The sequence below is a fragment of the Gopherus evgoodei genome, chromosome 20 (genome assembly GCF_007399415.2).
Source record: "Gopherus evgoodei ecotype Sinaloan lineage chromosome 20, rGopEvg1_v1.p, whole genome shotgun sequence".
In the NCBI taxonomy this organism is placed as follows: Eukaryota; Metazoa; Chordata; order Testudines; family Testudinidae; genus Gopherus; species Gopherus evgoodei.
In genome coordinates, this window is record NC_044341.1 from 14122887 (window position 1) to 14136983 (window position 14097).

The following is a 14097-nucleotide window of genomic DNA, read 5'->3' on the forward strand; positions in this document are numbered from 1 at the left end:
GATTTAATCAATTAATATTAGCCAGGGCTTTGAGATTTGTGGTTGGAAAGCTTTCTCCCAATACACAAAAAAAAGTATGGGATTATTACAAGAACAGAACAAGGAGTTATGTTCTCAAGTTGCAGTGGGGGAGGTCTAGGCTGGCTATTAGGAAACACTATTTCACTGGGAGGGTGGTGAAGCACTGAAATGGGTTCCCTGGGGAGGTGGTGGAATCTCCTTCCTTAGAGGTTTTTAAGGTCAGGCTTGATTACTATTTACTCCCTAATTTATGTATCTGTATTAGGTCGGATCTGGGTCTGAAGTTTTCAGCTCATGATCCTCAGTTCTAAGCTCCACCATCTGACAACTGGTTTAAAGAAGATTTGGAGAAGAAACAACTTCGGATTGAATGCACCCTCTCAAACGCAGCCCTCTCAGCTTCTCCTCTGGATTCTCTTCCAGCTACTGAACCTACCAATAATGTAGTAATCCTTGTCCAGGACTTTGCAGTAGCCTTTCCCAGTAGCCACCTCCATCGAGTACTCAATCAAGAGCAGTACGCTCATGACCTACAAGGGCAAAAACAGAGGAGATAGTTATGCAGGCTGCCTGCCAATTTCTTATCAACCAGTTTCCAGAGATCACTACTGCTTGGAATGCCTACTGCACAACCCACCTCAGAGTCTCCAAGTGCCATGCAAACATGAATGGTTTGAAACTGCTCTGTGAGAGACTGAGGGGAAACCAAGGCACTGAGTGAATTTGTGATCACAGATAGAATTTGCGGGAGAGGGAAGGAAAAAACTCAGTCAGCTCCAGTCCTGGGCTTTCACCATAACACTCTGCTTTTTCCTCAACTCCTTTGTAGGCTCTGCGGTGAGGAATTTATTTCAAACATTAAAGGTTGTTGATGTTCAGAAGAGCTTGGGGCTCATGTAGGCCTAAAGAGAAGTGGGTGGATTTTCCAAAGAGCTCAGCTCAGTTTAGGGTTACCACCTTTGAAATGCAAAAAACCCAACACATCCCCATCCCCCACCCCCAGGCAACTCTTCAACCCCCACCCCTTCAACAGCCACTTACAGTATCTAGAGAGATAACACATATACCTAAGACTGACAACATCGCACATCTCCACATTGTCCTGTGACTCACACACGGGTGCGTGGTGCTGGACAGACAGCTGCTGTATTTTCAACAGTTTTGATCTGTTATGGCTTAAACTGCGTTAGTGGGAACGCTGGACATGGACACTTTTAACATTAGATAACAACACTGTGATAACAATGCAAATCTTTAGACCCACGTAAAAAAATTCCCGTCAGATTAAATCATTTTTCCAGCGACTGGCAAATCTATACAAAAAAAAAAACCCAGCCAGGCTGGTCAAGTATTGACCAGATAGTAACCCTAATCATTATGGGAGTGGCTGGAGGTGGAGAACTTTTGATAGTACCCTCTGAGCGATGGCTGTTGCCCAGAGAACAAGAAGTCTGTTTGGTTAAAAAATTGGAGGCTTTGGAATTTTTGTTCCAATGTGGAGCAAAAATCAAGCCTTTGGGATTCTGGCATGAAAAAACATAGGTGAGACAACCCCTAGAATAGCCTGATGGGTGAGGCACTCAGCTGGGATGTGGGAGCGGCAGGTCTGAGTTCTGGCTTCAAATCACTCAGTGCAGGGAACTGGACTGGGGTCCTCCCCATCCCAAGGGATGCTCAGCCTGAAAGCAGCCATTGCAAACTGCAAGAGGAAACTATATGGGAATAAATGAAGCCGTGGTGCCAGCCCCTTCTTACTCCTGGTGTAGCAGAGAGTTAATGTCCCGCAAGTCAGTTCAGAGCTACATCCCACCACAGGTATGCTGTGCTCGTATGCTGGATGTCCTGGGCCGTGCCTGTGCATTATGTACAACAAGGGTCTGGGATATCAAACTCCCTCTGGGAAGGAGGCAGTATTTTTACTTTTGGGCTGGCAGTATCATAAAATGAGGACCACGGCAGAGCTCCAGCCAATAAAGCATAAATAAAGCACCCTTAATTCTTACTTGTTTGGTGCTTTATTGTAACTTTCAACATCACTGGGTGGGAAAATAGGCTCCCCTTTCAGCCCACTGCTCTTCCTGCCTTTTGTTTCTCTTCCTTCCTTTGTTTCTCTCCCCCCGTCCTGTCATTGTATCTCTCCTTCTTTCTTCCCTCTGCATTTCCTTCTCTGCAACAACACCCAGCCCATGCAGCTTTCACTGCCCTGCCCTTTCCCCACCCCGTTGCCAAAAGGTCAGGCAGGACATAGCTTGGGTGACATTTAAAGTGCCATCATTAGCTTTCAGAGATAACACCCAATGGGGGAGCAGTCGGGTTGGCAGCTCACAGAGCCATGGTTTCAGGCTGTCTGCAGACTCAGGAAGGAAGTGCCGCATTGCTTACCCTTGGAAGGTTTTCTTCACCTTCGTCAGGGTGAGTAAATGGGTGAGGGGGCTGGGCTTTCTTAAAATAGACATTTAGATTCGGCAGAATTTGAATACGCAGCATGAGTAGGATTCAGCCTGTGGCCCATACATGTACAAACCCTGGTGCATGTCGTATGTGGACATTGTGGGACACGCATGTACATTGCGTTATATGCCATGAGCGTACATTGCATACTAAGCCTGTATATTATGGATTCTGGTTAATAAATTACCTCCTGTTTCTCTGTAGCCATCTTGCTATTACCCTCCCAGCTCCTTTGTTACTGGCCCTCCCTGCAGCTGCTCTGCTCATCTGAAAAAACTACTTGAGATTTCGAAGACTTCCCCATTCTGCACCGGGACAAAACAGAGACCTTTCCAAAAATGGCAGGGAAACAGAGAGAGCAAGAGATCCTCCCCAGAAAGACTTTGTGGGTGGGGCAGTCACTTGGAACGTGAGAGGCCGAAGTCAAGTCCAGCATTCGGAGGGAGAAACTTGCACCCTGCTCTTTCACAGACCCAGTGAGCACCTTAACCACTGAACTAAAGAATCTCTGGCCCACTGCATACTGTGGAACGTCTCTAACAGGAGATCTTGAGAAAGCAAGACAGAGACTGACTCTCTCGGTCAAGCACTCACCGGAGGTGTGGTACACCTGGATTCAAGCCCCTGCCCCAAATCAGGCAGTGCAGAAAACTGAATCCAGGTCATCTCTATGCCGTGTCAGACCCATAGGCTGCCAAACAATTAGCAATTTGTGGGGGCACTCTCTGGTTTTGACCAGAAAATTCCATCCCTCATTGGAGAAAGTTTTGTTCAAATTGACCCGATCCCACAAAATGTTTCGGTTTTGATGAATCAGATGGAAAAAACATTTTGTCAAAAAATTCCTGACCATTCCTACCCATAGCAGGACGCGGCGGTGTTCCCCAGAAGCGCCAATGTTCTGGGATGCTCCTGGTGCCGAAGGCAGCTCTGGAGGGACATCCTGCTTAAACCACTAGCTTCACAAGGCGTCAGCAAGTGCTGAAGTGTTGTCAAGAAGAAGCAGATGAACAGGCCATGAGCTCAGCCAGACTTCACAGATTTCTCTGCAGAGTTGACCATGAGATAATAGACCCTCTGACAGGCATAGGAAGCATGATCATATCCCCCACCAAGATAAATAATTGCGTACGTTCTATCTGGCTCAAACAGCTTCTCAGAGTATTTTGAGACAGTAGCCTGAAAAATGATGTAGAAGATGACAGACAGGAAGAGCTGTGGTTTTACTTGTGTTTGTAATGGGTGCATACAGGAAACAACACTGAAAGTAGCAGAGAGAGAAGTGATCAAGCCTAGAGCTGTGCGTTTAACTGAACAGAAGAAAACTTACTCTGATCCGTAGTGTGATAGCGCCTGGAGACTCCAAACAAGCCCAGGACCCTGTTTTGCGCTGTGCTGTGTATAGTAAGAGACGATTCCTGCCCTGAAGAGCTCACAATCGAAATACACCAGGCAAAGAGTGGGAGAAAAGGAGGATAACTGTCTCCACTTTAGAAATGGGGAACGGAGGCTCAAAGAGACCCCAAGATCACACAAGAAGCCTGTGACAGAGACGGGAATTGATCTCACGTTCCCTGAGTCTCAACTGGTGTGAATGCAAGAAAAGCAGGATATATAATTATACATGGAAGAAAGAATCCTGTGTAGAGGATTCTATCACATAGATATATCCACTTGTACTGTGCAATACCCCTGAAGTGCTAACGTTACATGCTACTTTTTCTGTGCGGGAATGAGCTTTGCAACTTTGTTGGGAGGTGTTTGAGGCCCGAAGAGTGCTCAGAGCTTTCTCTTCCCTTGGGGCTGCTGTGAGGTCAATGCCTAAAGGGTTATTGTGGGGAACAGAAGAGGAAATGACTCTTTAAGATTTCCGTGCAAGAGGAACTCAAGTGAAACAGGTTTCAGAGTAGCAGCCGTGTTAGTCTTTATCCACAAAAAGAACAGGAGTACTTGTAGCACCTTAGAGACTAACACATTTATTTGAGCATAAGCTTTCGTGGACTATAGTCCACTTCTTCGGATGCATCCAAAGAAGTGGACTGTAGCCCACAAAAGCTTATGCTCAAATAAATTTGTTAGGTGCCACAAGTACTCCTGTTCTTCAAGTGAAACAGTGGATCTGAGCCTGCTGAACAGTAGGGGAATTCACTTTTGGATGCAGAACTGAATTTTGCAAATAGGCTGAAACTGCCATCAAATCCAAATGGCTGTGAACTCTAGGGTAGTTCCCAGTTGGATTCCAAATGGAATCACGATCTGGATCTGAACTTCACAATGCAGGCTCATCGCTCATTCCTATAAAAAGGGGGAATTCTGCAGTAAGAGGTCCAGGTTGTCCTCTCATTCTCAATGGTAAGAATCAGGAGTAACTGCTGATGTAGCTGAAGGTATATTGGTGTAAGGCCAAGTGCATGTCAGAGGAGAATCCTGCCTTGCTAAACTGAAAGATTAAGGGCTTGTTTCTCATTACTTTAAAGCCTATTTATGCTGCCACAGCAGCACAAAGCGGGCTGAATACAGTTTCATGGATTCCAAGCCCAGAAGGGATCCATTGTGGCCATCTAGTCTGGAGCTATCCTAGATGATCACAATGGTCCCTTCAGGCTTTGCAGTTTATACTCAGGCCCCTTTACCCTGCTCTGGAAGTCTGAAGTGGCCTTAATGCAGCGGTTCTCAAACATCACTGCACCGTGACCCCCTTCTAACAACAAAAATTGCTACATGACCCCTGGAGGGAGGAACAAAGCCTGGACCAAAGCCCGATCCCCACTGCACTGAATGGGGGAGCCAAAGCCTGAGCCCCACCGCCCCAGGCAGGGAGTCCAAAGCCGAATCCCTTGGGCTTCAGCTCCAGAAGAGAGCCTGTAACTTGAGCACTGTTGCCCTGGTGGTGGGGCCTGGGCTTCAGTTTCGGCACCGGGTGGTGGGGCTCAGGCTTTGGCTCTGGCCTTTGGCCCCAGCAAGTCTAAGCCAGCCAATGGGGTCATGACCCACTTTGGGGTCCCTATCCACAGTTTGAGAACTGCTACCTTAATGTCATGAGAGTCAAGCCCCTAATCCTTCCGTTTAGTGAGGCATGAGTCTCCTATAGCCCAAGAACTGTGATACGTAGTGTACCCCTGATGTTGAAACCACCTGCTTTATTCCCTTCTTATTTCCCCCTTGTGAGTTGGTTGGACAGAGACATCACTGCTGGGGGAGTTGGGCAAGTTTTCTGCAAGAAGTGGGTCCTGCATTTGGATCTGCACATAGATACGGTCACGCTTGCTCTAATATCTAATGAGCCACAACCCCATGCCTATGAGAACCATAGCCATAGGCAGGGACTGAATCTGGGAAATGTAGGCACCAAAAAGCGATGTCGCTGATCCTTGAGCTAAAGAACTCCCTCAAGGAGCAGGTGGGTAGAGTCACTGGAGGTAGACCCAGCATATTGCTCTGCAGCACATGGTCCAGAACCCACGGCTTAGGTGCACCAAACACCACAGTGAAGGGTGTTATTGGAGAATCTAGATAGACAGAGGACCTGCCTCCCAGGCCTGTACTCAGCTGTGTCTTCTATGAGCTCCACTCTGCTCATGTTTCTAGCATCCGTCAGCGTTTCTACATCAGCAATTTCGAGAAGCAGCACTCATGACAAAGCGGGTGGTGAGATTTCACATGCAAAAGCCGTAGGGAATAAGGAAGCATCTGTAAGAGAGGCAGCTGAAACCGCTGTATTGGTGGGGTGTCACACTGCCTATTCTCACTGCATTGCAACAGCATGTGCATGGGAGGGTCGGGGGCGGGGGGACACCTCAGACAAGCTGCGAAACATTGAGAAAATTGTTACAAAAATTAAAGAAGAGGAGAAAGAGCCACATGAAGCCTATGCTGGGGAGGAATCAGCAAAGACCCCGAAGAATAAATAAATGTCCTATTATTATGGTTTCCCTGATAGGCCCCCCATGTGTTACTTGCTGTGCGAACACATTGTAGGAAACAGTTCTGACCTTAAAGAGTTCCCTATTTTAGCCACTGGGATTAGGGACAGAGAAAAATTAAGGGTTTTAGCTAAGACGTCAGTACCAAAGCTAGGCACTAAATCAAGATCACCTCCAGTGGAGATCAGTACGTTAACCACAAGCCCAACCTTCTGCTCTAGGCTTTGCTTCTCCTTCATTAATTACTCTTGGAGTAAATAAGCCATGAAGGCAGCTTGTGACCTTCCATTTCATATGGACCGGCTTTAGCTTTCAGGGAATGCAGCAGCTTCCGCCATGGAGGACAACTAGAAGCTGGAAGGTTGAATGGATGGAAGCTGGAGATGAGGGCCATGAATGGTTTCCAGCAGCCAGAGGGACCTTTATCTGGAACAACGACCCATCCCTGCTACAGCAGTGGGAGCTACCAGCAAATCTAGATCGAGTGCCTGCCTGCACGGAGTGCCCACCCAGTTTGTGCTGGAGGGGTCAGTTTCTGGCGGTGGGGACGCAGGTCCTGCAGATAGAAGGGGCGCCAGCAGCAGGAATTATTCTGGCTGGGGATGGGGGTTGGAAGACAGTTTGGAGAGGAAAGGGGAATCCGCAGCTGATGAGAGGGTTGGAGTGCTTTAGAGGGAGGGAGGTTGCTGAAGTGATTTGGTTTTAACTTCCAGTTCCTCAGTGCAGTTTTAAGGGTGAAGGCTCCCTTGATAATGTCGAGCTAAGGTGCTTCCATGGCCCCCATCCCTGTCGCATCTTGAGTGTCTCACAAACCACCCCCGGCCCCAGGAGGCAGAGCAGTACTGTTATCTCCACTGTACAGCGGGGGAATTGGGGCAGAGAGAGCGAGTGACTTGCCCATAGGAAATCTGTGCCAGAGTCTTGAACATCCACATCTCCAGAGTCCCAGGCTCGCTCCTTAATCCAAGGCCGCCCAGAAGGAGGGGCAAGTGAGGCAATTTGCCCCAGGTCCTGGGCCCCACAGGGGCCCCTATGAGAATGTGGTATTCTATAGTATTGCAACTTTTTTTTATGGAAGGGGCCCCCAAAGTTGCTTTGCCCCTGGCCCCCTGAATCCTCTGGGCAGCCTTGCCTTAATCACGGGTCCATCCTTCCCTCCTTGACAGAACCTGGGCAATGTTTCTTCCCACTAGCCCAACTTCCCCATCACCCTGACCCCCCGTCCACACACACACACCCTGTTCAAGGGGGAAATGAAAAACCTTCCTCCACAGACTGACATGCAGGGGGCCAGGTGCCCATTTAGTGCCCTCCTTCAGCGCCAGCCGAGGGCTAATGGAACATGAATTCCAGCTGCTCTGCTCAGGCAGTGCATAGGGACCTGGATCCCAGCTGCTCTGCTCGGGCAGTGGGTAGAAAGCACTGGTATGCCTGACTCATGAGCTCTTCCCAGGGAATTAACACATCCCTGATTCTTTTTAAAACAACCCGTGAATTTCTGTGCTAAGCACCACGGCCCCTGTTCAGCAGGTGTTAATCCTGGCCTGGGCTCTGTCTCACATTCCCTCCATCTTCCCATTCGTTGGAGAACATCCATGATTTATTCCCATAGTCTGTGGAGAGCTCAGCAATGAGACAAATCTAATTTACGGGAGTACAAGACACTGCCACAAAGCCTCAGCGCTGCTGTTTGATGGTGCCAAGCATCACTGGGATTCATCACGGGGATCCACAGCAATAATTTTTCCTGATACAAATGAAGAGTATTGATGCAGCAAATCATCCAAGTACCTGCCGGGCTATAAATCCGCTTTCCCTTGTTCCTGTGCCCGGCTGCAGACAAACGATGAAAAACATGGGAAAGAAAAGAAAATCTGCGCTCATATTTTACCTTTTAAAGTGCTGATGCCAGACACCCTTCTCTGCAGTGAGACAGCGTTCAGTGTGAAAGAGACACACCATGCCAGCACTGTCGCTGCAGACAGAGCAGGGATGGGATGGGATCACTGTGCTGTGTACTCTTATGTTGTGGACTGATTGGCACCCTATAAGCAACCACAGATAGAGAAATAGATGGATGAGCATTGCTAGACAGACAAGGTGGGGGTGGAAATATGTTTTATTGGACCAGCTTTGTTGGTGAAAGGAAAAAGCTTTTGAATTTCACAGAGCTATTGCTCAGGTGTGAAGAAGGAAAAGATAGATAGATAGATAGATAGATAGATAGATAGATAGATAGATAGATGTGTATGGCGATGGAGAGAGAAAGAGAGAGAGAGAGAGAGAGAGAAGAAAAAGCCACAGAGTTTGTGAAAAAAGAAGTATGCAGGGAGAAGCACTGTTAGAAAAACAAGCATGTTTTCCATACTCTGTATTGGGCAGTTTTTTGTGTCAATGCAGCTTTGCAGGGGGCTGTTCTGTCCCTCACACAAGAGCCAAACTTCCCGCTAGCTATGAAAATATGTTTGTTGGTTTGTTAAAATCATCCTTGAAAAGGACCCATTAATTTAATCTGCAAGAGAGAAAATTACAGGAGAGGCTTGCAAGCCGAAGCAGCCTAGGTCCAGAGGCTTGCCCATTGCCCCGCCTCTGCAGTGCACAGGGGCACCCTGGTGACTGGTTAATTGGCATGCATAAAGCAAGGTCTGTGGCTTCAGAACTGCAGGCCCCTACACGCCAGTGCGACAGTCTCACAATCACAATTCAGTCCCTGCTTCCTGGCACCAAGCGGGAAGTAAACTGCACCAGCTGTTCCCCAGCACAGCTGACTTCCTCCTCCACAACAGCTAGCACAAGGAAGGTGGGGAGTGCCACAGCCCGCCCAGCCCACTCCTCATCCACCTGTATGGGAGAAAGAGCAGCAGCCTACCCCATCATGGAGGGTTTGATGATGCGGGTGGCCTATGCATGGCAGAGAGGGGTGATTTATTCCCCCTGACTCCCCTGCATGCAGGCAGGCCAAATCCCACCCGGAACCCCACCTCCACCCAGAGGCCTGGGTAGGCTGCAACATTGTCAGCGCCCTTGGTCCTTTTATTGGTATTCGGTGAGACGCTCAATTGTTTTACCTCAAACTTGACACTCAGAGCATCAACTATGGAACTATTCTCTAAAAATGGCTTTTTTTCATCATCGAATAACAATATCTGAGATTGACTGATGAAGAGCCAACAAGCTTTACAAAGGAGGTCAATATCATTATCCCCATTTTACAGATGGAGAAACTGAGGCACGGGATAGCAAAGTGACTTGCTTAAAGTCAACCAGCAGCAGATCCAGGACCAGAAACCAGTTTTCCTGAGTGCCAGGCCAGTACTCCAGTCACTAGGCCATGCTGCCTCCCCTAGTAATTCATTTTTCCAAGTGACCACAGCAGGGTGGATCAGCGCCTTGCACTGTGCCACAATTACTGTTTTGTGCCCACCATCAGGACCACTGATCACAGCTTTACAAACAAGCAAATAAATATGGACTTCATTGTAATCTTAAAACGTTCCCCTGAAATGACTTTGGGCTTCACTGAAATCGCAATGGAAGCTTCCCACTGGCTTCAGTTGCCTTAGGGTAAGACCCTATGTTCACTGACCTCTTGGGAAAGGGGTAAATGGTCACACAAATTTTGATACCTCCTGGATTCATGAATTGTATCAATCTCAGCTTTTTCTTTTCTTTTTTTTTTAAGCACCCTCATAATAGCGGAGAAAAGCGTGATGGGTACGTACTCTAAAGGCCCAACAACTTGAAGGTAAAGAAACCAATCAGTGTGGAAGCCTGAATTGCCCCGGTCACTAAGATTCCATTAAACAAACTTGATTATGTTTTAAAATCTCAGGATTTTTAAACCAATCTCAGGGTCTTTTGGGGCCTGATGCATTGTCTATGAACATTTGGCTTTGGCAATGGTGCTACAGAATCCGACAGCGCGCTAGGTTGCTTATAATCAACAACGTCACCTTCTACTGGTGAGCTTATAACACACTACTCCTTTTTATAGCATGCTTGGAAAATCTATTGCTCACGTATTAACCCTTTATAATCCAGCTATAAATGGAATCCTAGTGACCAGGGCAATTCAGGCCTCCGCACTGATTTCTCATTAAACGTGGGTCAGATCTCAGCTGGTGCAGTTCAGCGCAGTTCCACTGAAATGAATGGAGCGACACCGATTTACACCAGCTGAGCATCTAGCCTAATACTGGGATGACTCCGTAGATACACTGTGGACCTGTGTGTTGATTTTAAGCCATGGCTTTGTGGTGGGAGGGGTGACACAGCTGCAGCTCACTGGGGAGTCTGGCAAGCCAGCCAACACATGCCGTGCTCACGGGCAGCCCAGAGGGGAGTGCATGCTGCACTCTTCCAATGGATGGCGACACCACGTCTCCAGAGGAGGAACCAGGACACTCACTGCAGTGCAACCACCCCACCCCTTCCCAGGGCAACAAGTGGCCTAAAAACCACAGTGTCTCACCGCCTACAGGGCGATGTCTTGAGGCCCCACTCCTTGGTTGTGATAAAAAAGTGCAGGGCCACTGGGGAGGTGATTTGAAGCCATTCTCATACTCCTCCAATCCTGGGCTGACTGTGCAACATGTCATAGCCTCAGCGTGTATTACATCCACCCGAAAGATACTCAAACTATGCCCCCAAGCAGCACTTACAATAGCTGGGGTTCACTGAGGTGCAGAGGCCACCCCATCCACACTCTGTTTCTTCTACCCCCTACCCCCTACAGCGATAATCCTCCCAGGACAGCCATAGCAACTTTACAGAGACATACTATTCACAGAGAAACCAACTGGGTGCTGGGTACAATGTCTAAAAGCTGTTCGAGAAATTAGAGGAGCCGTGTTAGTCTGTATCCGCAAAAACAACAAGGAGTCCGGTGGCACCTTAAAGACTAACAGATTTATTTGGGCAAAAGATTTCATGGGTAAAAAACCTCACCTCTTCAGATGCCAATGTTTTTTACCTGCGAAAGCTTATGCCCAAATAAATCTGTTAGTCTTTAAGGTGCCACAGGACTCCTTGTTGTTTTTTCAGAGAAATTAAAGACATTCACAATTTTACCTAGATACTGTTTATAGCTCTGTTCCTTACACACACGCACACTCACACCTCAGTACAGATTCCTAACCTTAACTTTTACACAACCCTTTGCGTTGTCATCCCACTGCACAATCTGTAACAAATGGATCCGCCTGTCTATACTGAAAGGTTGTATGATTCACAACACCGACTGCATTTGCAAAGGCTCACACTTGAGCGGCAGAGTTAAAACAGGAAGTACAGTGTATTTCCATCGGCTCTGGCAGAAGAATCTAGTTCAGAAAACTATCAGCACAGTAGGTTTCTTTTCCCCCCTCTCTTGTCCACTGCTCTTAAATCATCGGCCTTCTTCCCCCCCACCCCTCACCCCTTCACCTCTCAGGAACACAGAAAAATCAACACTTTGGGAGCTGTTTGATTTCCCAGTTTACAGCCACCTGTACATTTCTTTTGTAACTTACCATGTGGTAGATGCCAAGAGTGACTGTTCCAGTCTTGACGTTGAAGCAGCAACATTTCGGAGGCGTCTGGGGAGACATTTTTGATCCCTTTCGACTGTTATGGAGCTACAGCTGCTGAATCGGAGGCAGCTGCACTAAAGCGACCAAGCAATGCAATGTAACATCTTGTTGCTCAACTTCCTTCCTGGACTAGAAATGTGTCAAGTCATCTCCAACATCACATGGGGTCTTTGAGATTTCCAAACCCAAGAGAAAACAAAATCAGGCTGAAAGCGACTGATCCCTAAACATTGCCCTGTCCCAGGTTGCAAGTATATCAGCAAATGCTACTGCTTGAAGCCAGAGTCCTTTGCCTGCACAGCATGGAGTGTTTATGTCGTGTTAAGCATGAAGCCAAAATCGTCCTGTAAAATTACCAAAAATGAAAGCAGGAGCTAAGATTTTCAACCAAAAGTTACTCACCTAAGCTCACAGTTAGGCTCCAGAATTAATAGCCTAATTTTCAGATATGCTGAGCATTGCATGAATTCCACTGAAGCCACTGGGTGCCCAGCACATTTGTAAAATACCAGCCTTTAAGTGATTAACTATGGATTTAGGAGGCAAATTTGAGGCCCCCACATTTGCAAACCTTGGCCCTTAAAACAAAATCTGTTATTGAAGGATTCAGAGTAAAGACAACAGCAATAACAAAACATCCATTCCACCCACCCTGCAGGTGCCTGGACATTTTTACACAGAAATTGGAGGAGCACACACACACATATGCTCTCACACACAATTAGCCATCTTGCACATGATTTGTGCATTGTGATCATCCTTGAAAATGAGATTCTCTGAGCCTCATCATGGTAGTTTTGTAATTGACCTAACCCACGTACAGCACAGTGCACCCAGGTAGCCGCTGCTGGGTATATTATAAGCCATCATCCTACACAAACCCTACCCTCAGTATGCATGTGCCATAATCTCATGTGGGCTTTAGGGCAATCTTGTGGCTTTGGGCCACGGCTGGGAGAGAGGGTGAGAAGGGGGTTTTCTATCATCAGCGCACGAAAAATGGGCCCAGTTCATGGCTGCCCTAGATCACCCTTGTGTTGTCAATTTGATAATATTTAAAAACCAGACATTCCAGCAGGAGTGCTGGAACCTCCCATTCCCTGCCTCTTCTCCCCAAAGCCCTGCCCCGCCTCCTCCCCTGAGGCCCCACCCCCGTGTACTCCTCTTCCCACCTCCCCCTGTCACTCACTGCTTTTCCACTTCCACTCCACTCCTACCCCCTCGGGTCAGGAGGGACTCACCAGCAGAGCTGGGGCTGGGAACTGCAGCTGACAATGCAGATAGGAGGCAGCCCTGGGGGAGTAAGGGCAGGTGTGAATGATGACTTGTGACCTCCCCTGACTGCAGTAACCGCACTTGTGTGTCTGGTCAATAGATCTGACCAGACACTGTCAGGCAGGGCCAATTGGGGGGGGGCACAGGAGGGCCATTTGACCTGGGCCTCAAGCTCAAAGGGGGCCTCAAATTTAGACACGCTAATTTTCTGGCATTTAATAAGTTTTGCAACTTGTGTTTTTGCGCATCCCTATGGGACCAAAATGTGACCCACTCAGCTTAGAGCTGCAAATTTCAGCAAATAAGAGGTGGACACAAGAACAAATGGATATAAACTGGACACTAGGAAATTTAGACTTGAAATTAGACAAAGGTTTCTAACCATTAGAGGAGTGAAGTTCTGGGACAGCCTTCCAAGGGGAGTAGTGGGGCAAAAGACATATCTGGCTTCAAGACTAAGCTTGATAAGTTTATGGAGGGGATGGTATGATGGGATAGCCTAATTTTGACAATTAATTGATCTTTGATTATTAGCAGGTAAATATGCCCAATGGCCTTTGATGGGATGTTAGATGGGGTGGAATCTGAGTTACTACAGAGAATTCTTTCCTGGGCCCTGGCTGGTGAGTCTTGCCCACATGCTCAGGGATTAACTGATCACCATACTTGGGATCGGGAAGGAATTTTCCTCCAGGGCAGATTGGCAGAGACCCTGGAGGTTTTTCACCTTCCTCTGCAGCGTGGGGCATGGGTCACTTGCTGGAGGATTCTCTGCAGCTTGAGGTCTTCAAACCACAATTTGAGGACTTCAATAACTCAGACATAGGTCAGGGGTTTGTTACAGGAGTGGATGGGTG

At 47.7% G+C, this 14097-nt stretch overlaps 1 protein-coding gene across 2 annotated transcripts in view; it reads right to left on the reverse strand.

Moving 5' to 3' along the window:
- LAPTM5 (lysosomal protein transmembrane 5) overlaps window positions 1–12100 on the reverse strand; it is a 34030-nt gene extending 21930 nt beyond the window's left edge. Inside the window, exons 1-2 of one of the 2 annotated variants that reach the window (XM_030539084.1) lie at window positions 11906–12100; window positions 458–551 (exon numbers count right to left, since the gene is read on the reverse strand). In XM_030539084.1, the coding sequence (XP_030394944.1) occupies window positions 458–551; window positions 11906–11983 (172 nt within the window). In that variant the 5' untranslated portion in view covers window positions 11984–12100. Of the gene's footprint in view, window positions 1–457; window positions 552–3331; window positions 3548–11905 lie in introns of those variants that run through there. The other variant, XM_030539085.1, reaches the window with a different exon arrangement.
- Window positions 12101–14097: the final 1997 nt, after the last annotated feature.